At 42.9% G+C, this 25,064-nt stretch overlaps 1 protein-coding gene across 4 annotated transcripts in view; it reads right to left on the bottom strand.

The window, feature by feature from the left end:
• Window positions 1-18,375: 18,375 nt before the first annotated feature.
• The window catches only part of SWAP70 (switching B cell complex subunit SWAP70), a 36,024-nt gene continuing 29,335 nt past the window's right edge, over window positions 18,376-25,064 (bottom strand). For 3 of the 4 annotated variants that reach the window (XM_068685301.1, XM_068685303.1, XM_068685304.1), the window contains 4 exons: window positions 23,935-24,101; window positions 22,968-23,166; window positions 21,282-21,378; window positions 18,376-20,227 (listed from right to left, as the gene is read on the bottom strand). In XM_068685301.1, coding sequence (XP_068541402.1) covers window positions 20,118-20,227; window positions 21,282-21,378; window positions 22,968-23,166; window positions 23,935-24,101 — 573 coding nt within the window. In that variant the 3' untranslated portion in view covers window positions 18,376-20,117. The remainder of the gene's footprint in view (window positions 20,228-21,281; window positions 21,379-22,967; window positions 23,167-23,934; window positions 24,102-25,064) is intronic. The other variant, XM_068685302.1, reaches the window with a different exon arrangement.

Genomic DNA, 25,064 nt, shown 5'->3' with positions numbered 1-25,064 from the left:
AAGAAGCAAAAGCTGCCTCTCCATCAGGGCCTTTATGTGAAGCAAGGGCAGGAAATGCTCATGTGATTTCTGCTCCTTCAGCTGGCTGGGCTTCTCCTCACGGGACTGCAGCACTGAATGCCAGTTGTCCCTGTGTCTGGACGGCTGGGGAGCACCTACTGTTGGCAGAGAGTGGACAGCATGAATCTGGCTTCATCCGGCCTGACACCACTTGTGGCTCCCTCTGGGAGAAGGAAATTCCCAGCTGCTTCCAGGGACAGCTTGAAGTCCTCTCTTCTTCTGGAATGGTGCAAGGGGAACTTAACCTGGACGTGATATCTGGGATCTGGCCCGAAATCTCCTCTTCGGTTCAAGAAATAGTTTGCCTGTGTCTCTCTAAACAGTTTTGGCTGTCTCTGCTTAAAAGCCTTATATAATTTCACAAAACTACTCACACATCCAGCACTGCAAAGCAGATAAACAGAGAGAGGAGATGAGTGTGTGTAACAGGCTGGAGTACAACCAGAAATGCTTAAAGCCTGTGATCAACTTGGTAGCACACAGGGACCACCAGGGATGGTCACGCGGGTTGATTGGAGTTCTGCTCTCTCTTTCTCTTTTCTGCTTTCTTATCCCATTTACATCCTTGATCTCTGAGTTAATCATTCTGTGATGACATAGGCTTAATCAGAACTTGAGCTCATCAGTTAACATTGCTAGCATCTACATCGAATGTGTGGACCAGGCTTTAGTCTTGAAAGTGCCACCATGTCCTGAAACTCCACTATTTCTTAGACTGCGGCTCATCATCTTGTCTATTCTCCCTTTAGTGCCCTGATGATATGTACTCAGAATCAGACCGCACGATGCAGAATGCAAATGAAGAGATTTTGTGGAAGACTACCAGAAGATTGTAATCTTCTGTTCTTATCTCTCATTCCAGACATATCCTGAAATGACTTGTTCTTTCTTCTCTTTTTATTTCACAATGTAAGCATTTCACAGAGGAGGTGACATCTTTCAGTGCTTTAGCATTTCATCTCCCTATGTCTTCACATTTTTTTTCCACTTTCTCATCTGTGTGTTACAAACTTAATTGAACTGCACAATGACTTTAAAAATACAAATTCAAACAAAGACTAATGAGGATGTTTCTTGGCAGTTGGTCATTGTTTTGCCTTGGGCCCATAACTTTGCTTGCCGCTCTCCACTGGGTGCTGAATTCATGCTTGTGTTTAAAGATAACTGCTCCAAGCATGATTATATCACGGTTTCTGTGTATGCTTTCAGAAGGGTTTAATGTTGTATAATCTGTTCATTGTAACCACATTTGCAGACAATAGCAGGCTGCAGAGTACAGTGCAACAAAGCGTTAGCAACTCGTGTTCCTGTTCATTCCCTGTCATTACAGTTAGGTTACATTGAGCCAGTTTAAGAGAACACAGAAAAGAAACAAGGGTTCAAAGCAATGGCCTCAAACATAGCCAGTTTTCTTAGTCCACATGCAAAAGTGTCAAGGCCTATATGCAAAGTATATGATATTTTTTTCATCTGAACCTGCTTGTGAGAACTTTTTAGTGATTAGGTTTTCCACAAGCAATACCACATACTTTTGTAGCCAAGCAACTGGTCATTATTTACCTATTTCTTCTGTAAGTATAATTATTAGTTGAAGGAGTCACATTCAGTTCAAGATTAGCGACTTAGTGACTTTGCCTTGGTTTCCTCTGTAACTAAAGATACAGGTGATGTTTAAAGAGTTGAGAATTGATATTCCTTGAAAGACCTGTTCCTTTGAATTCCTGTAAATGAATTGTAATTTCTGAGCACCACGTGTCAGCAAAATCCTGAACCCATCTTGAAGGTGTGTTGTTGCCACACAACGTGCACGGGTCAGGTTCATCTTTTGCAAGACTAGAAAGGATCCGAGCTTGCCTCAAAATGTACTTCTGGTTCCTAGAAATACTCCTGCTAAAAGATAAGCAAAATGATGTAATCATGGATGTCCACTGGGTATTCTGGATTGAATGAAATCCTCCTAGTGAACCATGGGAATGGTCATAGAAGAAAAACTCCAGATGGGCTGATCATGAAGCAGACACTTAACGTGGTTTCAAGCTGGGGCATCTGAGAGAAGAACTATGGAGCAAAATGCTAAAAAGAAAGGATGGATTCATCCTAGTGAAAGCTCTTCCCTTTGAAATTGTATAAGTGGCCAGGGCTCCTTTTTGAGGAGAAATGCCCTCTTCATTTGGCCAGTGTTAATTAATGAAAGGATTTCCCAACAAGTCCACGCTTGGACTTAAAGGCAAGTTTATGCAGTTAGTTACTGGGTGGGAGGATAGGCCTACTGGGGAGCTGTGTCCCTGGGAAAGGCACTGTGGAAATCCCTTGTGTCTTTGTGAGGCTTTAGTATGCCCCTGTTTTTTTTTTTTTTTGGTACTATATAAATTTACAGTGTAGAGAACAGAGTCAACCTTGAGTTTGCTCTATGTGCCATCTACAGAGACTTCTTCCTCTGTTGAAGCCATCTTTATGCTCTGCACTTAATATAAACAGCATGTTTAGAAATGCATTGTCTGGGCAGATCTGACATCATAACCAAATTCTTTAAAATAAAATGTTTAGGGGGAATCGTGTGTCAGCTGCCTAGCACTGAAATGTATGGAATGGAATTAAGCAAACCTTTTCTTAATTAAAAAATGAAAATGGATTCTGAACTTTATCTAAGGGTCACTTTGGGATGATTTCTAGACAGAAAAAATCTTGGCTTTCTGGCAGGACAGCTGTGAGGGAGTGTTCTATTCATTAGAACACAATTTGTCCAAGAAAATATGTTCCAAGTCCTAATCAATTTAGATGAAAACTTACTGGACAGGGTTCAAGCAGGCCAGTTATGGAGTCTTACAAAGCCAAACCCACATGTCTCAGTGGGCAAGAGGCAAGATAATCTTAGCTTACAATGGAATGTTTAAATTTATACAGCTAAGACACTGACATAGGCACAAGGGTTGGTTCTTTTGTGTGTGTTTGTTGTTGTTGTTTCTTTTTTTAAACAGAAACATGTGAAGAATTAGAGGTTTTAAAGAAAGAGAGGGGAATGGCTCTTTAAGATATATTCACTCATGGAGAATGGACTGCAGCCAGATTTGTCCTTGCTTTAGCATCTATAGAAAGGTTTTTGGAAAAGGCCAGCTTCCAAAGCACTAGAAATTTAGGTGTGCCTCCAAAGGAAGATCCTTGGCATCACAGGCTTTTGCAGAGCTTTTAAATTCCCAGCTGTATTAAGATATGTTTTTATGAACTGCACCACCAGTGAAATTCAGCAGTTTGGAGAAACTGTTGCACAGTTAGCCCTTGGGAAATGATACCATGCACAGCATTGTTCATCCGTTAAATGTACGCGCTCTCTATGATGACATATTGCTACTGAGCACAGAAAACCACAGAATAACTACCCCCCAACCTTCCTGGTGTTAATGGTAACTATTTTAGGGCTTGCTTTTCTGTCATTCATTTAGTTTCTCCATTATTCATTATTACAGCTAACATTTCAGGCTGCAAGAGGGCACTTAAATAACTTAGAAATTACGCATTTTCAGATTGATGCTAAGAATTCCTACAGGGATGAGACATAACCTGAGAAATCTTTTGAATTGTGGAATATTTAATTTCTCGACTTGAAGTGTTTTTTCTAGTTTACATAGTCTCAGCCAAGGTTAATCTCCTCTGCAAGCATGAGTCAAATTCATTTTAGCAGTAACTACCTGTGCTTGGTAAACAGCCACAGAGACAGGTTGATCTCTAAAGTGCCAGTTTACATCTGCCCCTTTGCTCATGGATCCTCTGCTCTCCTGCATCCATTGCTGGGAAGTGACAGATCCACCATTTCTCATCATACTCTTCTGGCACTTGAAGGCCTTCACTGTCTTCAGAAAAATATTTTAAGGAATATGTTAAGGAATATCATCCTTAACAAGGCTCCAAGGGCCAAGGTCTGGATCAGGAGCCATCTTTTCTCATCATGCCTCCTGTAACTTCAAGAGGCAGTGAAACATCCCCCGCAGGCCCTCCTCTCTCCACCAGCACCATCCTTAATATCACCCATGCACCTGTGGCCACCCTCTTTGTTCAAAAGGGAATTTGCGCGCATGACTGGGGCTGGATGTGAAAGAAAAGGAGCATACAGTATTGTTAAGCAATTTGTGGTTAAAGTCACAAACTCTCGAGACTCCTTGACTACTGTAAACACCAGCGGTTCATTGTCCCACAGCCTCTTCCTTCCTTCACGCCCCGCTCTGCCAAGTCAGCCACCTGAGACTCTGCTCATTGCTCTTGTTTTCCCTGGCTCTTCTCATTTGTTTACTTAAAATCTCTTTCCCTCCCCTGCCCTTCATTTGAATTTCTTTCAGGAGGGTCTTATAAGGACACCTACTTTTCGCAAGCAAGCTTTATTCAGAATTTCCTGTGAGTTAATAGGCATTTTTTCTTTCTTTTTTTTTTTTTTTGCATGTTTTGAAATAAAAATGCGAGCATTTCTTAAATGCTCCTTTCACAAATTCTGCTTTAAAACAAACTTTTTTTCTACAGAAAATAATGGTTTTAAAGCCCCAGTTTATAAGACAAACACCATACTAAGGAGAACGGGTACTTTGGATGCAGAAGGACAGTATGTCACCCACGGGAAAATAGCCAACATACTGCTGAAGCTGACTGCATATTTTCATTTTCAAAAAGCACTCAAGACTAAAAACACCTGTGAGAGAGTCTAGCCTCTCAGGCTGACTTAGGAGGGCCTGGTGCAGAGTGTCCTATCAAAAAGCACACTTATTTTCACAAGGCAAATCAATCAGTTTTTATGTGGCAGGGCTACAGTTCATCGGGATGAACTCATTAAAACTTTGTACAACAAAACACAAGTGAGAGGTGCAATATTTCATTATTCAAACTGAGAGAATAGACAGGCGTCCTATGGAAAAGTGAGTCATATTCTGTGTAGTACATTCTGTTCATTCTGCTATAATAAACACGAGTGTTTGTTTGCTGAGCCCATTAGCATCCAACTATAAACTTGATTAGGAGGACAAGATCTCAGCCCGCTGCTGGGTTAGCGTGCACACTGCCGTTTGGTTGTTCAGTTGTGTAACAGCACCAGTCATGTCAGTCTGCCATTCCAAAAGGAAATAACAGCACTTTCCTCATTTCTTTCAAATCCATCCCAAATTTCTATTAGAGACATCAAAGCAATGACTCCAATACTTTCCATGCTTTCCAAATGACTCATCTTTTAAAGAAACTGCTGGGAAATAAGGCACCACCGAGGTTCCTTAATTTCAGGGTTTGAGACTTTTAAGAATCTCATGGAAAAAAGTCAAAACAAGAAGCCACAAATCCATCTTCTCATAAAACTAGTTTCCATGTTTTATATGTTTGCATCAATTTCTGTGCTACTAGTTTGAGTTGGTTTTACAAGCTACAAAAAATATCAGAAGAAAAAGCAGGTTCTTAGTCTAGCTGTTCTCTTCGTGATCTCAGAAGAGAAGGTAAATGTCATGATTAGAGAAGGTAAATTATCTGATCAAACGTATTTATTATCATTGCTGGAAGATGACGGCCAAAGGAATGACTTTTAAATAGGATGACGGTTGGCTGTGTCCAGAACTAGTAGTGAAACACGGGTTTGTCTGCTGGAAACAAAGGGACTTCTGGGAAGGAAGTTTCTATGCAGCATAAATAGTATTTTGGAAATCTGACTCTTGCCCAGATCTAAGAAAGGCCAAGGTCTCCAAATTTTGAAATGCTTGCTGCATTTCTAATGACTCTAGATGTGGTGGGGAGGGATTGCTGCTGACTTCAGTGGGAAGAGAGTTGGAGATTAGCCATGGGTTAGACTGGTTATAACTGCAGTCAGTTCTGCTGAACTGTTTCATCTATTTCCATAGACCCGCTTGCTTATTATAATTATTTGTCTAATGCAGCGCTCCTGGAAGCGAGGTTGGTATCCTGCAGTATCTGAAAGGAAGAGCTGACGATGATCAGTATTCACTACCTGACAGGAAGGCATTTTCCAGCTTCTGATGGTATGCTAAGTCTGTTCATTTTACTGACTTTTTTTCTTCTGCCTTCTGTTCATTTATCAGAGGGGCAGTGGCATATGGTTACAGACTCTCTTTAGTGCAAGATGCACTGAAAAGCTGTGAAGTGACAGTATGAGACTGCAGGTAAAATGATAACTTCACTCCTTAAACATACATTGGAGATTCAAAGTAGGAAATAAGGAGTCCTTGCACATGGTCTGTTCTCCCACGTGCCTGGTGACAGGACGATGGGGAATGGGCTAAAGTTGCGCCAGGGGTGTTTTAGGCTGGATATTAGGAAGAACTTCTTTACTTAGGGTTGTGAGGCATTGGGACGGGCTGCCCAGGGAAGTGGTGGAGTCAAAATCCCTGGAGGTCTTTAAAAGACGTTTAGATGTAGAGCTTGGTGATATGGTTTAGTGGAGGGCTGGTTAGTGTTAGGTCAAGGGTTGGACTTGATGATCTTGAGGTCTCTTCCAATCTAGACAATTCTGTGATTCTGTGAGTCTTTCCTCTTTTACTTAACATTTTAAAGCACTAGAGTGTTTCAGGTTCTGCAGATCACACAATGGAAAATATTTGGTGGTAGTTTTAGGGGATGTCCCTAATAATTGGCTTTTAAAATAAATTCCCCTTCACGGTACCCGATTACCAAAATCTGTTCCTCTTTTTAAGTCCCATGTGGTAGGTATTTTTAGCAGTTAAGGGAAACCCTGCATTGTCCCTCCTCTGTGTCTCCTCATGCTTTTTTTTTTTTTTTTTTTTTTTCAGAGAAATGTATTAGAGCCATGTCAGAGCCTCTCATCTGCAACTACATGGATGAGCCAGTCCCAAAAAGCCGGTCCAGCTCCAGGTTCCCAGTAAGATTCCTCCAATGGCATAGCAAAGTAGCGGACAAAAGCTCTCCTCACCCACTGCAGTGCTTCAGCTTACCTCTGTGAGTCATGCACCATGGGCAGGCATCTCCTAATTATAAATGGGATGTTCAGTAAGCCTGAGGTTTTTAATCTTTGGATGTTCACAATTATTCACAAGAAATAAAATGCAGTGACTACCATTATTAGCTGCATACTAGGAAGAAAATATAGTGCTTGGAAACCTTGAACAGAGCCAGGGTATCTTAGTAGGTTCTCGGGCATGAGTGAATGGTTCTAGTTTATCTAGTAACAGAGCCCGTTGAATCCAGAGCAACCTCAAGTCTCATAATAATTCCTACATGCACATGCTTGTGTTGTAGGTGGAAATACCACATTTAAAAAATGGAGAATGACTTGATTTCTTCTATTTATCACTTGCCTTTCCCCAACAGCAAATGTCTTCTTCATATTATGGAAATCATGACCCTGCGGCCACCTGGTTAAAGTGATTTATTTTTAATATATATATTTTTTATCTGCTTTCCCTGGAGAGAAGGATGCCGTATTTGTGTAGGTGCTTTGAAACAGAGGTATTGGTAGCTGCATGTCCTGGTCTTTGCCACGATTGCCCCCACTGAGGCATGGGCGTGCAAGGCTGTTTGGTATGTGCTGCTGCAGAAAATGCATATGCAAGCACAATATGGTATCTGTGGGTACAGGATCATCTCTTCAGGGATTCTGTTATTTGCTGATGCTAGCAGTTCTGTGAAGAAACTTTTAGTTATTTCCCACCTCAGCTTGTTTATCTTCAAAACAGGAATAAGGAACTTCCCAGAGAATTCAGAGCTAATTTTTTAATTACTCATAGCCCTTGTGTACCATCGAACAGAGCATGAGCTGGAAATTTTTGAAGCTATACCAACATTTCTGTGATTTAAACACCAGGGGAGCCCCTCTTCTGAAAATTCTGCTGTATTCTCCTGGCTATGTGTTTTGTGACAAGCCTGCTGAGTTCAGCCGTTGGCACACAGTTGCAGCACCTAGACCCCACGATCCTTTTCCATGTGAAGGCCCAGGTTTTGCTTTGGGGGACTATACGAGCAGGGAAAGTGTCTATCGTGTGCACTACGTTTTGAAGTGCAGGAAGCAGCATTTAGCAGACCTGTAGTCTGCATTGTGTAGGTGCAGCCTCTACGTGCACAGGTGGTAGCCCTCTACCATTATCAGCACTGCCCTGACCCAGCCCCCAGCTGTGCTGTGTCAGGTCTGGGGCTGCAGGCACGCACAGCACCTCCCAGACAGGCTGCAAGGTTTGGTCAGGGCACCCCCTGCCTCTTGGTAACAGGCCCTGGTGCTTACCGGCAGCTCCTCGGAGGCTGCAACATTTGAGCTTATGCTGGCTGCCCCAGCACACGGAGGTCAAACAAATTGAATTACTCTTCAAATTAGCTGGATACAGCTTTGATCGTTGTCCATTTCAGACCTTGTGTGTTTTAACTGGAAAAATGCATGCCACGTTCCAGCCACCTCCTCCAGCCAGGGGAGCAGTGATGCCACTGGCAAATGCATATACTCACTGAGCATTACTTAGCTGGAAAGTTATAACTGAAGCGTGTCCTCTATCTAGAATGATCTCAGCTTTGCTGGGCCTATCTCTTACAGATGTTAATTCCTAACTATTATCTTTACAAGTTCCAACAGAATGGTAAGCTGCAGTGAAGAGGGGATATGTTCAATTTAAGCAATGAGATTACCATGCTCTGAATGAAGCCGCTTTTATTAATAATTACCTCTCTGCCGTGACTTTAAATTCAAACAGCTGGACAGCTTCTGCTCTTTATTAATTTCCTTGGATCCTTTGGCATGAAGCCCTCAATTCCTGTGATGTAATGGTATAAAAAGTTGGCTCCTGTCTGAGCTTCCACCCACAAGTTCTATATTTGGAGCATGGCAAATTTCTGCAGATTCCAGAGACAGGCTATGCTCAAGACGTGCTGATGCCTTCAGTCCCATCCCATTGCACCAAACAACAAGATTGTGTGCTTTTTATAACTAGGATCATAAATATGACTCAGATGCACATGTTGTCTATGTAAGCACTTGGGGCTGGCTATCACTTTATGGCACTGGGAAGAAGCCAAGCCAAATAAAAATTGTTTTGAGTAAATATTACATTTCTAGAGCATGAATAACTTTTCTCTGCAGCCAACGTGTCACTAATGGGAATAAGGAAGAAGACGGGGTGGGGGGAAAGCAGTAACTAAATCATCTCACTAAACACAGACAGTCTGCAGCAAGACCTGTTGTTTCGACTTGTCTGGGGTGTAATATCCCAGATAATTCGTAGCAGGTCTCAGCAAGGCCACAAGTGATGGAAATAAAAATAGCTACATGTATGTAGCTCAGCGCCATCCTGCTGCACAGCTCTCTCTTGGGTGGGATCTCTACCAGTGGTATGTAAAACAGGCAACCGAAGAACCAAGTGTCCTTCTCTCCCCAGCTCTCAAATCAAGCGTGTGGATTGCTCCACAGAGATCAGCGTTGCTACTCACATGGTCAGCACTAAGCATGTGCATATGTCTGTTCAGGATCTGGGCCAAAAGGAAGGATGAGTTTTTCATCTTGCGACTTCAGGACCCCAGGGGACGTCTGCATTGCAGAGCACAGAAAAACAGAACACGAGTCCTCATGCAGCTCCGCTCTGTTGCACCAGAAGGTGAAGCAGCTCGTCGGCAGCTCTCTGGGGCAGCGATGTGCCATCCTGCCACCAGCATGCAGAGCTGCTGGCTCTGCTCCAGCTCTTCCAACAACTTGTTATGTCTCAGTTTCATTTCCCTCCTTGCCCTCCCCCACCTGCCCCCCCCCCCCCCCAAAAAAAAAAAAAAAAAAAAACTGCCCTTGAGCAGTGCTCAGTGAACAGGTTACAAAGTGCTTCCTATACCTGAAAAGGGATAAGAGCAATGCTTTGTTTTCTAAAAACATACATAGATGAGAAAAAATAACACTGATGCATAGAAAAGGGTAAGAAATTAACAAGAAACATTGCCTCATAACAGGAATCTTCAATCTCCCAAAAAACAATAACCAGATAGAAATACTGAGAGTCTAGCTTTGGAATTCGTTAGTGGCTTTCCCAGTTTCCTAATGACTGTGTAATCCTGAGCATTCATGCAGGTTGCACCTGTGAGTCTTTGCATTATCAGAAGAGTGCTGTCCTGAACTCTGCTATCTTTTCCTCTTTGTTGTAGGCTGCTTTGGCATAGAAGGAAGAAAACCTGACTTCAGAAAAGGAATTCAGACAGGAAGCAGCAACGTTCCAGGAAGATTTCTGAGTCAAACAGGAAAGCAACCGGATTCTCAAAGTGCATATTTCAGAGATTCCCCAAAACTTTTGGCTACAGAGTTGGAGCAGGTGAGTGGGGAGGCATCGAGGGCACGCGATGTTCTCTGTCCCAGCCGTCCCTATCAGAAGCATTTGAGGAGCTTTTCTATGTTGTGGGCTGGACAATGGCTTGCAGATAAAACATTTCAAGGGCTGTGAGCCCTGCAATGACAGCCTTGACGTCAGCAGACCTGCACCTGCAGGGAATAGGGCTGAAAAACCAGTGCCTATTTGCCCAGCTAAGGCAGCTTTGACTGTGTTTCCAGTATCTGGGAGATAAGTCTTTTTTCCATGTCTTACAAAGCTGCCAGTGGTTATTTTCTGCCAAGAGAACAGCCCAAGCAATGTATGAGGGACTAACTCCCTCCCCTTTGTAATGCATTTTACAATCCAGAGGGAACTTTTGTAATACAAGAAAGTGTTTTTACATAGAAGAGCTTCTAAATTGTTAGAACAGTTGGAAAATCCTAAATTATCTGCAACAGACAAGAAAAAACAGTGAAAATAACATTGTGTATTGGAGAACTTACAAAAGTGAGAGCTGAAGATCAGTTTCCAAGACTGAAAACATATTCAGGGACTCCTGTTGCACTTCATGTTTAACAGAAATACTCTAGCATTCAGCAAGCGAATTACACCCCCCTGCAAAACTTAATGCTTTGTTTTGCAGAGCTTAAGCTCTGAAAACTGTCTGGAGAGACAGTGTCAAGGTCAGTCCTTTTAGGTTTACCAGGATGTTCCTGGTCTCCAAGTGCAAAAGGGAGGGGAAAACTTACCTGGGATTGAGTCAGCAGCCTGAATTAGAGATGATGAAAGAGGGCTTGGCTGGAGTGTGGCATAACTTTATGACCATTGCCATGAGTTTTCATGACACTTTGGGGCTAGCTACATGGTGATTTAGACCTTGTTAATTAGAAATTCAAGGGCTGCTTCAATTTGTGGTTGTTACCCAAGATCACAAGAGGTTTTCAGCCCACCAGGGATTAGGCATTGAAAGTGGAGGAGCTGAAGGTTTCTTTGCAAGTGGCTGGCAGATGGTCATGCCAGAAAGCTCTGGTCGTGCAGGGGTTGCCCTGGTTGGAATGGCCCTTCCTGAGGCCTCAGACAGCAAACTCTGATCTGCACATTGCGGACACAGTTTCAGCTTACCGTGGTATTGCTTAAAGAGCTCTCTTTTTAGGAATAGCTGAGTATTTTGCAGACACTCATTAGTCTCTGTGCTTTTTTTGTGGACAAGTATCAGTCACATTTCGTCAGTGGGAAACTGAGGCATAAGGAGGTTAAGGGACCTGACGAAGGTGATAGCAAGTCAGATTGCTTGGAATTTTGTAGCTCTGAAATATCATCTTTCTAAAACAGGAAACCCTCCCAGGAGTAGTAGGTTTTCATTAAAACAACAGTTCAAACCTGTCGATCTTGATATATCAGGAAAACAAGGAATGTAGAAAATGTGAGAGTTAGCTTAGTCTCTCTTAAACTAAACCACCAGGTTCACGTTCCTACGGAAAAACAAATACCCTGCAGGCATCATGGTGTCTTTGATTTATTTTTGGAAGTTGAACCTCCTCCCCTTTTGGTGTCTGAACTAAGAAAAAAAAAAAAAGGATTTGGGGGCCAACAAAAGGTTTCTGGGGAAAAAAAAAAAAAAAAAAAAAAAACTCTAGTCCCACTTCTCAAGTTTATGACATGAGCAGTTAAGCTAATGTAATCCAACTTAACCTCCCCTACATTTCAAAATTGGATTAAAGTTCATAAGTTGTTGAGGGAAAATGTTACCCAACAGAGTAACTACATGACTCAAAGTAAAGTTGGGCCTTTGCAGCTGTGGGTGCAAGACCTTGGTTTCAGTCACCTGAATAAATCAAGATAAGTGCTGTGCCCGGTGTGCGTGAGGGGTGAGGGGCGCTGCTGCTCCTCAGCCCGTGCAGTTGGGTGGAAGCCCACCGAGCTGTGATGGCTGGGTGAGCTGACAGCCTTGTCATTCATAATCTCCCTGCCTTTTGCTCTCCTTGCTTTTTTTTCAGTGAAATAAGTCATATGAACCATAGGAAAGGGTTTTGCTTTGGTGTTGTGTGTGCTTTCCCTGCAAGGAAAGGCCGAGTTTGTCTTGGTTTCTAGCAGTGTTTTGCTGCACGTCCACAAGTGACGCAGCTCGAAGCATGCCACCAGCTCAGCTGCAAAGCACTCGCGTAGCACCGCATCTGTGCGAATCTGCCTTTCAAAACAGGATCCGCAGATGTGATTAATTACAAGGCTGCAGAAGAGACGCTCTGCTCTTGCTTTCAGCCTGCCTGTGCGGAGGGCCGTGCGGCGGTGTCCGGCTGCCATCTGGCGTCCAGCGCCCAGTGGGGGCCGCGGCAGGGAGGGCCCCACAGAGCATCCCCCAGGCCACCCCAGCCTGACGACAGGGCTGCTCAAGTGGCAACCTCTGGTTGACGTCCAAGCCGTGAGCAAATCCTGAGCAGACTCACCAGGGCCCCCCGCCACGGTATCTCCCGCATTCCTGCGGCGGATCTGGTATTTCTTATTGTTCTCCCCGTCTCCGGGGGAGCAGCTGCAGCTGCCTGGCCGGCCTGCCGGGGCAGGAGCTGGCGGAGTCCTGTGCTGCGGGTCCCAGAACTAGCCGGCGGCTCTGGAAAAACTGTGTCAGTCTTCTCGCCCTGCTTCGGCACGTAGGGAGCCAGGGCTAGTCAGGAGGGCTGAGGGTAAAAGGAGAACAGAATGGAGAGCTGGAAGAGCAGCGAGTGGCTGTGCCACGCCACCAGCCTAGAGATGGTGCACGCGTGGTGTGTGCTGTCCCGGGCCCAGGAGCTCCCTGTTAAAGTTGCACCAATACACAGCAAGAGCGCGTCTGGTTTGCTGGGTGCTGAACGCCTGCAAACCGGTACGCTGTGGGGACAAGCAGGGATGTCGGTAGGAGTGACTGGTTAGAGCTGGGTGAAGAGGGGAAACAGAGCCAGAACTGTTGTCAAAGCCAGGACTGGGGGGGTCTCTGCAGAGAGCAGAGGGAGCGGCCTGGCCTGGTGAGGGCGTGTGGCACCCAGCATGGTTTTCTTTTTCCCTTTTCCTTTAGTGAGCTGTTCTGCCAAGCTGGTTCCCATGCTGTGTCCCATGCCAGTGCCCAGCCCTGGGCTGTTTATCCCTTGGAAATACAATTTCAAGGAATATGTGTTCTGGATCTTTTCCTGCTGGCAGGGAAGATTTCCCACACGGAGGAAGCCTCAGAGCAGTTGCTGGTTTGGCTCTCACCATACGTAAAGGTGACAGTGAAGAGAGCATGTGGGAGCACGAGCAGGCAAGTATTTTTTGCAAGCATGACTGTGTGCGGCTACATTGCAAGACCAGCAACCAGTCATTTATGTGATTTATGCCTCGCTGCCTCCGCTTTCCACACAGTACAAGAACAGGGATGGAGGAAGTGCGGAGAGCCCTTTGCTTAGTCACGCTGGGGCTCAGCCAGTGGACCTTAACCCAGTGGGACCAGCACGAGGGGATAGTGGCTCCCAGCAGGGTCCAGTGGGGTGCCTGGGGACTCTGTGGGAAGGCCTGTGCCACCAGCAGGCACATGCAGTGGGGCTGCAGGGCTGTGGCAGCTTGGAGCGGTCATCGTCTCTGGCCGTACATCTCATCTGCCCTGGCTGCTCCATGGGCCAGCAGCAACCCACTGGGCATTTGCAGCCCCTGTGGGCAGGCAAAGTCCTTGCTAATACAAAGCAGAAAACGCAGAAGATGCCACCTGCGTGCCTGCAGAGATCAGTCCCACACCAAGTGTGCAGGCCCTGCAGCCCCACCCAGCTTCTCAGGGGCATCCTGTGTTACAGCAGGCTGCGCCTCCCTAGCATAATTTCCCACCATTCTGTGGCTTCTCTCTGGGAAAAAGCAGCTCAGGGCCAACATATTCTTTCTGGCAGGGGCAGCAGTCAGGGGAAACTCAGCTGTGAAATGGGGCATGCTCCTCTTTTGCAGGTATGTGTGGCAGTTGACTGCATGGTTGGGAAAAAGCAGAACAGCCCAAAGTGTCCCTGGCAAAGGAGGCAGTTGGGAAACCTCAGGTTCCTCCAAACTGAAGATTTCAGTCCAGGCTATGCCATAGGAGGAAATCTCTAAGGGTTTCTAAGCAGAGTCTGTCCTTAAACATGTTTTTAAATGCTTTTTCCTTTTTTAAACAGGGCTGAGGAACCAGTGCCCCAGAGGACCTGGACTCCCCAGCACTTGTGTGATGTGTCAGAGATGAGCACCATGAGCCTCTTTGGAGCAGAAAGAAAAACCCCTGTACTCTGGTAGGCATTGAAACAGCTTATAAATGACAACACTGGGGAAGCCTGGGCTTTTGAAACTGTCTCACAGCACTGTTCAAGTTTTAAATCCCATCTGAGATACTCGTGTGTTCTAATTAGATTTGTTGGTCGGGTTAGGTGAAAGGACACAGGTTCCTTGTTCAGCTACAGATAAAAGCAACCAACACAAGCCTGTGCAAATTGCACTCATACGTACGCCTATATTCCCCACGTCAGCATCTGTACAGCATGAGCAAATCACTTGTGTGCTTAGGAAACAGGCAACAGGAATAACAGCAGACAGGCACTTGCGCGAAGATAGGAGGCGGCCCAGTTAAATGTGGTGTAACTGTGGCAAGCAGCTCTATTAATTTTATAACAGTGTATAAAGCTGGTGCTAGAGCAAGTTCCTCGGATAGGCAGAAAAGCTACGTGAGCAGTGAGCACACTGATGAAAGTGGAAAGGATGGGTTATTTTGCATGCTTGCTTGATTTTTTTTTTTTTTTAATGTATTGAAAATAATGACCAGAGGGAAAATGGGAGTGCAGTTGTTCTGTTTTTTTGTTTGCTTTGTTTTCTTTATATCAACATATCTACCAAAAAGGTTGGACATTGTGCTTAGGGACATGGTTTAGTGGGTGATATTGGTGGTAGGGGGATGGTTGGACCAGATGATCTTGGAGGTCTTATTCAACCTTAATGATTCTGTGATTCTGCTCAGCCAGTCAGAGGCTTTCTGTCTGACTAGCTGCTCATATCCTTTTACATTTACCTCTGCCCACTAGGCTAAATATGAGAAATCAGGGGCAAGAGGGGCTCTCATCCAGGGGCCTTTCTAGGATTGTGCTTGTAGGGTCATTAAATTTCCCTTCTAAGGCTTTTCAGGATGTTTTTATCTTTTGTTTTGTATCATATTGTTCCAATTTTGATATATTTTGGAGGTGAGAAGCAGCCACCACTTTCCAAATCTTTTCATTTTAAGTGCTAAAACAACCGCTGGCCTTGCCATTATCTCAAAGGCTGCCCAGTTTTGACATAGATAATGCTATTTCTGCTTTTTTCCTTGGTGTTTCCAACTGGTTAACATGCACGATGAGACTCAAAGTGTAAATGTTATTACCTCTAAATTCATATAGTCTTACAAGCTTTCTCTTTTTGTTTCATTCTGGGACTCCTGAAGTACTTTGTGGTCCCATTAGCAGTAACAGGAGGAGTCCCTAAGACAAGGTGTCTGCATGGCTGCTTACCCTTCCAGGTGGGGAGCCCCAAAGTGTTTTTTAAAAGTGCGTTTTTATCCTGCATGTCAATGAGCAGTGTTCAGTAGGATGAGAGACAACAGGGTGAAGGTAAAGGATAAATGAGGTGTGTCCACAAGGTATCTGGAAAAACCTTAGTTACAGGCAAGTAACCTTCCTTACATGTTTCTCCTTGACCCTGGCCTTAGTCTCTAGCAGAGCCATATGGCAGCTTCAGCTTTGCTCTGCAGCTGAGAGCTCACTGAATGATGTATCCGCATGCCTCATCCTTCCTCAGTACAGTGGTGGGTGGGTTTGTTGTTGTTTTGTTTTGTTTCAATATTTCTGATTTAGCTTTAAGGCTCTGAACATATTTATCCTCAGCTAATGGTAACACTCATATTGTAAAATCTTTTTTTTTTTTTCCTAGGGCGACTGTGGGATCATGTTCACTGAGCTGAGATGGCAGAAGAACCAAATTAGCTCATGAAGTCGAGGAACAGAACACGAGGTAGAACACAATGGTGATGGCAGCGAGGTAATCACAACACAGCAGCACTGGGCCACTCCGCAGTTCTTCGGCCATGGTACATCACTGCTCTTGTAAACGTCTGGTGGAGTTGGTGAAGGGGAATGAAGCACAAGTGTGGTTTTCACTGTCTCAGGCTGGTCACGGTGTAGAACTGCTGTTCATCATGCTGGCTGGGGCAGCTGAGATGCTTCAGGGCTGAACTACCACCAGATGGCAGCGGAAGTCCAAATATGAGACAGGCCCCAGCGCTGCCCTGGTTTGCTAAGGGCCACCCCGCCAGACCCAGCGGGCAGCCTGGGCCAAAGTCCCAGCAGGGTACAGCCAGACAAGGAGCTCTGGGGCCTCCCACCTTGAGTTGAAAAGATTAAATAAAAAAAAAAAAGACAGCCACAGTTATTAACTAACTGGCATGGTGGAGCCAGTGTCAGAAAGTCCCTAGCTGAGGAGGTGGAGGGGGACTAAAACCTTTCTAGTGTTGCAGGAGTTCTTTCATTCCATTAGTGACAAATTTATGGCACTTTTTAATCCCTCTCTTTTGGGTCCTTTACCTAATAAGTACGGAATTACTGCTCTGTGCTACATGATAAAAAGAATTCATGGCTATCTCTTTTCCTGGGGTACCCACTGGTGTATTAGCCACACATTTAGTTACTCAAAAGTTATTTACCTAAAAATGCTTTATTTTATCAAGATAAAATTCAGAGCAATTATTTTCGGCTCACTTGTACCGATAGATGGTGTGGTTATTCTGCCAGCAGGAACTGCAAGAAAGACAGAACATTTACTTTTTGTTTGTTTTGTTTTAAATCTCCCCACACGCCCCACCCCCTGGAGCTCCCCAGGATACAGCTCGTGTCCTAACACCATGTTGCTTCACCACACAGGCTTTGCTTTTGTGGCTGTGCATGCAGGAGAGGTAAACTGAAGAAATGAGTTGCTGGAAACTGCTGTTGCAGTTTGGGAATGAGTAAAGGTAGAAGTCTCATACACCAGTACCATAAATGGTCACAGAACAAAAATCCTGTCATGGCTTGGGAGAAGAATGAGCCTGTACTATTGTTTTGCAGGATGTTCTTCCATCAGCAGAAGGTAAACCAGAACTGGGCAGCCAGGATGAAGCCTTCCAGCGCATTGTACTGAGGTGTCAAGAGCAGAAGCAGCAGCATCCTACTGCTTTCTGCACAGGTAAATCCGCTGTGTATGAGCGACACGAGATTTTGCAAGGCATGTTTCAGGGATGGAATGAGACTTACTTAGCATCACCTTTCATTGATAGCCTCCCCCTGATCAGACTTACTTATTTCTCTCTTGGAGTAAGACTGATGTAACCTCAGAGATGATCATGCAGCAGGGGGCTGTGAGTTTTTTCCATGCTGCGCTGTTTCATGAGATGCGGTGACGCTGACTCACAGCACTGCTCTCTCTTTGAACAATATGTTTGAGGTGTAGCTTTAATGGACGTATTCTGAAGTGGAATTTTTTTTGCTCAGAATGCAATTGGTCAGCTCTTAAGTCCTTTCCCTCTTGCCCCCCCCTTTACTGCGCAACACTTCACACAAAGTGAAGGACATTTGGCTCATTTCCTCAGCTAATAGCAACTAAGAAAAAATGAAGTATATGGATGACATTTTAATTAAGGGCCTGTTTTGCCTGCAGAGGCACATGTCTATATGTGCCATCATACCCTAAGTGCAGCTATTTTCATTAACTCACTGATAAGAGGACGTATAAATTAATTTCCCATCTGCCACACTTTGCATTCCAGAAATTACCTAAATTGCACCCTCACAATACTGTTACTGAGTGCTGCTGTCTCAAATATGTTCATATTTAATATGTCAGAGTGTAATGATTCTCACATAACTGTTGCTGTTCTTAACATATACTGTCTCTCTGACTACCACCGTTATGGCTTTAACAGTATGATCAATGGGATTTGGTTTAAGGGTGTATTTGTTCCACAATGTGTAAAGAAACCAATGCAAAAAGAATCCCAAAAGAAACTGATACAAAAAGCCAGCAGATCATTCAGAAATGTAAATGACTTTGTATTACTTTATTAAATAGCTGATTCTAAAGAACAGTAAAAAATATGAAAACATGCATCATTTGGTGTTTTTTTAAAAAATATTTGTCCAAAGTAAAGACTGTTAGAAAAATTAAAAAGTTTTAGTCCCAAGGCACCTTCTTCTTTCCACATAAAAGGTGTTGGGTAGTTATAAATACTGTTCCACCTCCTTTAGCAACGTTTAACAACGTATACATTAGTATTTCCATTACAGTTTTTTTTTCACATTTCATTGTAAACAAAATCAATTTTAAAAATGCCTTGTTAGCAAGCTTAAGGAACTATTGCTGTCCTGTACAGTAAATACAAATAGGAAGAGCCTCAATTTACCTTTCACTTTAATCAGTATTCCATTTGCCAAAATACTAAAGATTTCAATTAGTATAAAAATATAACTAAAGACTAAAAGACTGCAAAGATTCAGTATTTGAGTGAGGTTTAGTTAACAAGCAAATAAAATGCTATGGAATTCCAAATCCAAAGTTTGTTTCTATACAGCTTCTGCTCTTCTGAGAGCTGAGTATCACAATGGTGTATACAAAGGCACTGGTTATCCATTAGAAACAGGCACTTCTTATTTACTACAAATAATTTAACATTTAGCTGAACTAAGAACCACATGCGAAAAGATGGTTTTACATGTTTCGTGTATGTACAAAGGTCAAAACTAATTAACAAACCACTTCAATGGGCACCTGTTCTTTGCAAGGCGGGACTTCCTCTTGCATTACATTTTTGGATTCTGGCCTCCAATAAAGAATAAGACAAAACAGCGTGCTGCATCTATAGCGATAGTAATTGTATAATCAAATGTCTTGCATAAACGTGGCCAACAACATCACCTGCATCAAGGCTTGTACATACCCTCAAGTTCCATTCATCCACTCCAGAAATCTGTAAGTCAAAACTGTACATCTTTTAAACCACAAACCGAAAGCATTATGGTTTTCTAAATTCTGTTGGTTTTTTTAAGAACTTCTTATGTACAAGCCAGTACCAAGCTCAATCTTGCATGACTGCTTTTTCCAAATGTTTTACAGCAGCATTTTGAACATACCTATTTCCAATTCTTTTGTTTGGATTCCTGCAAACAAAGGACACAAAAATCAGCCCAGCCAGGAAACAGCAGCAACAGGCACCCTGTGATGTCAGCCTGCTCTCAGTAAGGAAGAAGATATTAAGCACTAACCCCCCATGTGAAGAGCAGCAGGCACAGAGAAAAATGAAAGGAGACTAAAAGGAAGGAAAGGTAATGCTCTGTCTCAGAGTCAGACAGAACCTTCAGGATTGACTTAGCATGGGCTTAAATTATTACTAACTGAACCAATATAACAGTTGTTTCCCTTGCTTTTTGGAATGAAAATGATGCTGCCTGATGGTTAGATGCTATCAGATTGTTACAGGCTAGTATAGAAACAATACTGTCACGGGCTATGTTTGAATAAAAATCTTGAGTTGAAAAGTTTTGCATAAAAGAACAAAGTATCTGAGAATGTGAGGCAAAACAGCACAGACTGTCAGACACCACACGTTATAGTTACTGAGCTCTTATTAGACACTCCTATGTGGTAAACAGTATTTCCTTTTTAGAAAGGCCCAACCTGTAGGGTAAACTAAGATCTTCAAAAGAGCAACAGTGAGCTGTTCTGTGCAAAGCAGAATGAACAAAGGTGTGCTTCTATTCACAAACGGAATGTCAGCTACCGTTGTTACTCAGAAGTGGCTTTCTTCCCTTTCCAGCTCTTTTGTCTTTCCTCCAGTTCTGCTTCAGTGAAGGCTGCCGGGCCCCAGTTTGTGATTAAGTGAGGATTCTTGGAACCTGGAAGACAAAGTGCAATGCTTGAAACAGGCATTTCTGACAGCAACATCACTCACACACCATCGGTGGGGCAGAGTTGGAGGTGCCACAGGACGATTCGGTAAGTGCTGTCTCTTCTGTGACTGGAATCCCTCACAAAGGTGGCCTGCCTAACTGAGGAGGGAGGAATGCCTGGGACACACAGTCAGTGAAGGTGCTTAGTGTGAAAAGTCCAGCTGCTGCCATCTTTATGTCCTATTGCCCCTGCAAAATAGTTGTATAGAAGTAACTGTCTTCCGTTATTCTTGCTGTTACAGATGTCCCTAAGGGAAAGCAATCTCTCCAGCACAGCATCACAAAGACGCTTTCCTGTATAAGGCTGGCATGGTATTAATTAAGCTAAAAAGTTAAACAACTTCTAAAAATTCAGCAAATATTTTAGATACCTTTACTTTGTGGTTTTGACAATCAGCATTTAGGCTAATTGCATTAAACACCCAAAAATGCAATGTTCAGGTAGATCCTTATGTTGTTTAAAAATAAGTAAAAATTTAAAAAATAAATAGTTTTATCAGGGACAGTAAAGACTTGAAAGTTTCTTATGTTTAATTTTGCTCAGATTTCAACACATCCTAGGTATGAGGCTTTAATGCTAATTAATCCTTCTCTCAAACAACTATGAGCCTGTATTTGTTCCCACCACCATCATTAAATTTAATTCAAGCAAAACCAAATCCTCAGGGGGCACTAATCTTATCAGTAAAGATACTTCAGTGCTTGCACTATACTGCACAAAATGTATTTGAAGGTCTGGTGCCAACAGTGTTTTCATGTTGCATTATATTGCATAGTTGCAACCTTTTCTCTTCTTCTATTTGGGTTCTGAATGCAGAATTCTACCATTCTGAGGGAAGATCCTATTATGATCAGCAGTTCTGACAAACGTAGTAGTTATAGGCTGTATTGAAACCAGTAAGCTACAACAAAAGGCAGACTTCAATAAATAGCTAGGTGATGCAAGTATATGAGATGGGGTTAATACAGTGTTTTGGTTATTTTTCTGTTGATAACATACCTGGCTCTATTAGTCGAATTAATCCCTCGTGATGAGCTACTTTATCTTTCCAAGTCTTGGTGTTATTAGCTGCTGTTTCCAACTTCTTTTTAACCTCCTGAAATAAAATACAGCCCATTTGCAAACAAGAACAATTTAATTTATATAAAAAGACAATGCCTCCCTTTAAACCTAAAGACTATATGATACTATGTCAGCCTGCCCTCTGTTTAGGGCAATGGACAGGACCATTTCATTTCAGATTAACATTTTAACTAATATAGTCAGTCACCAATGGTATAAAAGCAAGCCCTCAAACCAGATTTCATAAGATTGTCTAGCTGCACAGTTAGGGCTAGTCTTCATGAAGACTAAAAACACACACAAACTATAGTTTCAAATTAGAGGCTATCTAGAACTACTACATTTGATCTACAACCTTCTAGTAGACATTATAACAAATCATAAAACATAAGCTAGGAAGTAGGCCACTGCTGGTAGCCCAAGCACAGAAGAGAGATTCTTCTGTCTAAATTGGTCTTTTGGTCTATTGCAAATGAAAGACTAGAATGCGTAACGATTTCTAAAATACTATGTCAGTTATTGCAGTGACCTACTCCACCATTTCTCTTCTGATTTTCTTGTTTGTTTTGTAAGTGTAGTATATTCTAGATGTTTAGATAATGGTAGATGTATTCTAGATGTCTAGATAACAGTGGTATTTTATTTTACATACAAAAAGCCTGAGATGGCTTACGTACAAAAAGCCATCCAAAAAAAAAAACAAGTTGAGTATTATCTGAAAGCAACTCTACTGATTGTGCCAGATGTAACACCAACAGGGTAAGTTGTAAAACTGGAAAAAATACTACATCTGGGCCTGTTCTTGTAGTCGTTGCAGTATTCTGTGCTGGTCAAGACAGATCAATAGTTTGTCCTTCACAGAAACTCATTCCAAGGGCACAGAAAACAGCGTAAACACACTCCCACGTTAAACAGAAATCTAGCTGTGTTTTGTTTCCTGACCTAAACAGATGCAGGATTAATACCTCCCTAGCCATAGAAAGTATGTAGAAATTCAGTCTCTGTAGTCACAGGATTCTGACAAATTCTTTATATTTATTCCGTGAATACAGCTACTGGCCTACACCAAAAACACTCAGTGGAACAGAGAACAGCCCTGGCACTTAGGACATCAGGCATTGCTGCCCATTTGAGAATCTGGACTAATTCCCAGCTATCCTTGACATAATTCAGTGCTTAAATACCTTGTTAAGGAGCAAGGGCTTACAGTAGCACATCAATTTTTGTCTGTAGAAGACAATATTGCCCCATTACATTATCAAAATATTGCAAGGTTCAGTAATTTAAAAAGTATAAGGCACTGGGTTATGACAGCAACTGGACTGCACATGGATAGTTAGTCTACAGCAGAAGACAAATGTATATAGAATATTGCAGGCTATTATCAAGCTGGCTTGCACGTGAATTGGGATAAAATATTAGAGGGGGTTATGTCTGAAACCCGACCTCTTCCTCACATATATCTACTGGTCTGGGGAAAAAAAAGACATAACTATCCTAGCTCTACTTAAAAATCTTTTGTTTACTAATCCTTAAACAAGCAAGAAATGGACAAACTTCAAATTCAGTTAAACTGCTGCATATCTGGCTAAGCATGAGAGGTAGATAAACAGAACAGCTCACCTCATATTGCTCAAGGGCCTCCTTCCTTTCCAGTTCAAGCTGTTCCAGTTGCTGCATAGCAACTTGAAGAGCCCGTTCCTTTATCATCCTCTGGTTTTCTAGCTCTTGCTTCTCTGCTTCTGTCATCTGAATGGTCTGCTGCTGCTGCAAGTGCCATTTTTCCAGTTCAGCTCTCTTTGCTGACTCTTCTTCCAGTAATCTGCAATGGGGATTGTGGATTGTGATGTTAACTGCACTTTAAAGTAAGCTGTATCCAGCATGTAGCATACACAGAGGAAAGCCAAGCTAATTACTGGGGGGGGGAGTGAGGGGGGGGGGACGGGACTCAGGAAGGAGGGAAAAAATTACTGCTTCTTGGCTTGTATTCAGTGTAACACCGAAAATCATGCCAGAAGTGCAAGCAGACTCGCTGCTACAAAGGGCTATTCAGAAAATGTAGTCAATAATGCAAATGCACACACTGAAAACCACAGACAAAACAAACGCGCGTGAGTTATCTTAACTGTCTTGGGAGGACTGACTATATGAAGAAAGAAATCACACTAAATGAAGCCCATATGAGTAAGAGAAGACTTAACCTTTTATCACTTAAAATTTAAACCTGCAATAAAACGTAACAGCAAGTCATATTTACAGTTAGTGCTTTATAAAACATATAACTGAAAGTTTGTGCAGAGCGATCTCAATTTTGGATGCATGGACAGGCACAACGCCTGATGAAAAATAAGTGAGCCTGCTTTTCTGGAACTGCTTGCATTTCGGACACTTTGCTGGGAGGCAAGACTAGCTTAAAGTGCAAAGATGGTAGATATTTTTTTCTTAAGATCCGAAGACTAAAGGTGGTATTTATGGTTTTCACGTATGTTTCAATTAGCAGTGGTAATGCTCAGCAATCTTTAAAAGTAGAGTACAGTTGTTTAATATTGCAGTGAAACGGAAATAAGCCACTACTAGGTAAAATGCATACCTGGCCTGAAGTTTCCTTACAGTTTCTTCATCTTGACGTGCCTGTTTTTCAACCTCCAAAGCTTCCTGTAGCTGCTTGTACATTTCTTCCAGCTCACGTACTCTCTGTAAATACTGTTCCAGTTCAGATGACTTCTGAGCGACTTGCTCTTCCATTTTTTGTCTCACCTAGCAAAGTAAATTGAGGACACATATGAGCTACCATTCCATTCAGGTTTCCAATATTGAAGGAGTTAACAGGTTTCTCTCTGATAACATTTTCAGAGAGACCTTTTCCTGCTACCTGCAGAGCAAAACCGGTAAAATTGAAGTCAAGATTTGTAGCTGTGTAAGTAAGAAAGTAAGGGAAAAAAAACAGTCACTTGCATTGGCCTACTGCATGCTGCATAGGATTTGTACAGTGGTTTAAACCTATCTTCAATCAGTTCGATCACATCACTTAACTTACAAATACACGCTAAACCGAAGGAAGAAAAAGCTTGTAGAGTGTCTAGACACAAAGATCAAGCTCATTTAATTACACTCAACTTGTTTCCTCAGGCAAGTCCTCCCTTGGCAGTAGCAGATTTCACACATATCTGGATGCTGGCACTGCAACTTGAGCTGTCAAATGTTGGACACCAGCTAGGGATGTTGGCTTTGCTAAGAGAAGAGCAACTATAACAACAAAGTGAAGGTAAGTGCTAGAGGAAGGTGAAAGAGAAGCTGAATATCCATGGTCACTCAGCCTCTGATCCCATTTCCCCTGTTTCACTGACCAGAGCAGGAAACTAGGGTTGTTGTGGCACCAGAACCGCCCGTCCTCCTGTTTGGCTCACACTGCCATTGAACTGAGGTTTACAAGCACCAAAACCTCAGCATTTAGTAATGCATAACACTGACTTCACAGAAGGTAAGCACTGCTCCTTAAGTTAGCAAAAAAAATAGCTTGTTTCAAGTGTGATAGGATGTCCTGTCCTGCTCCACTGCTCAGTGGGCTGCTTTCCCTCAGCTAACCCAAATCCCACTGACCCAGAAAGCGAGTGCATTCAAGGATTCACACTTATCCCACAAAGTAGCACTGCACGTGCATTTGTCCTGAGATGTTCCATTACATCAGCCTATTCCTACTTCTTTTCTGCAACTGACAGA

The sequence above is a fragment of the Anas acuta genome, chromosome 5, assembly GCF_963932015.1.
Source record: "Anas acuta chromosome 5, bAnaAcu1.1, whole genome shotgun sequence".
Taxonomy (NCBI): domain Eukaryota; kingdom Metazoa; phylum Chordata; class Aves; order Anseriformes; family Anatidae; genus Anas; species Anas acuta.
Note: the sequence above shows the minus strand (reverse complement) of the source record. Positions and strands in the feature narration are given on the sequence as shown.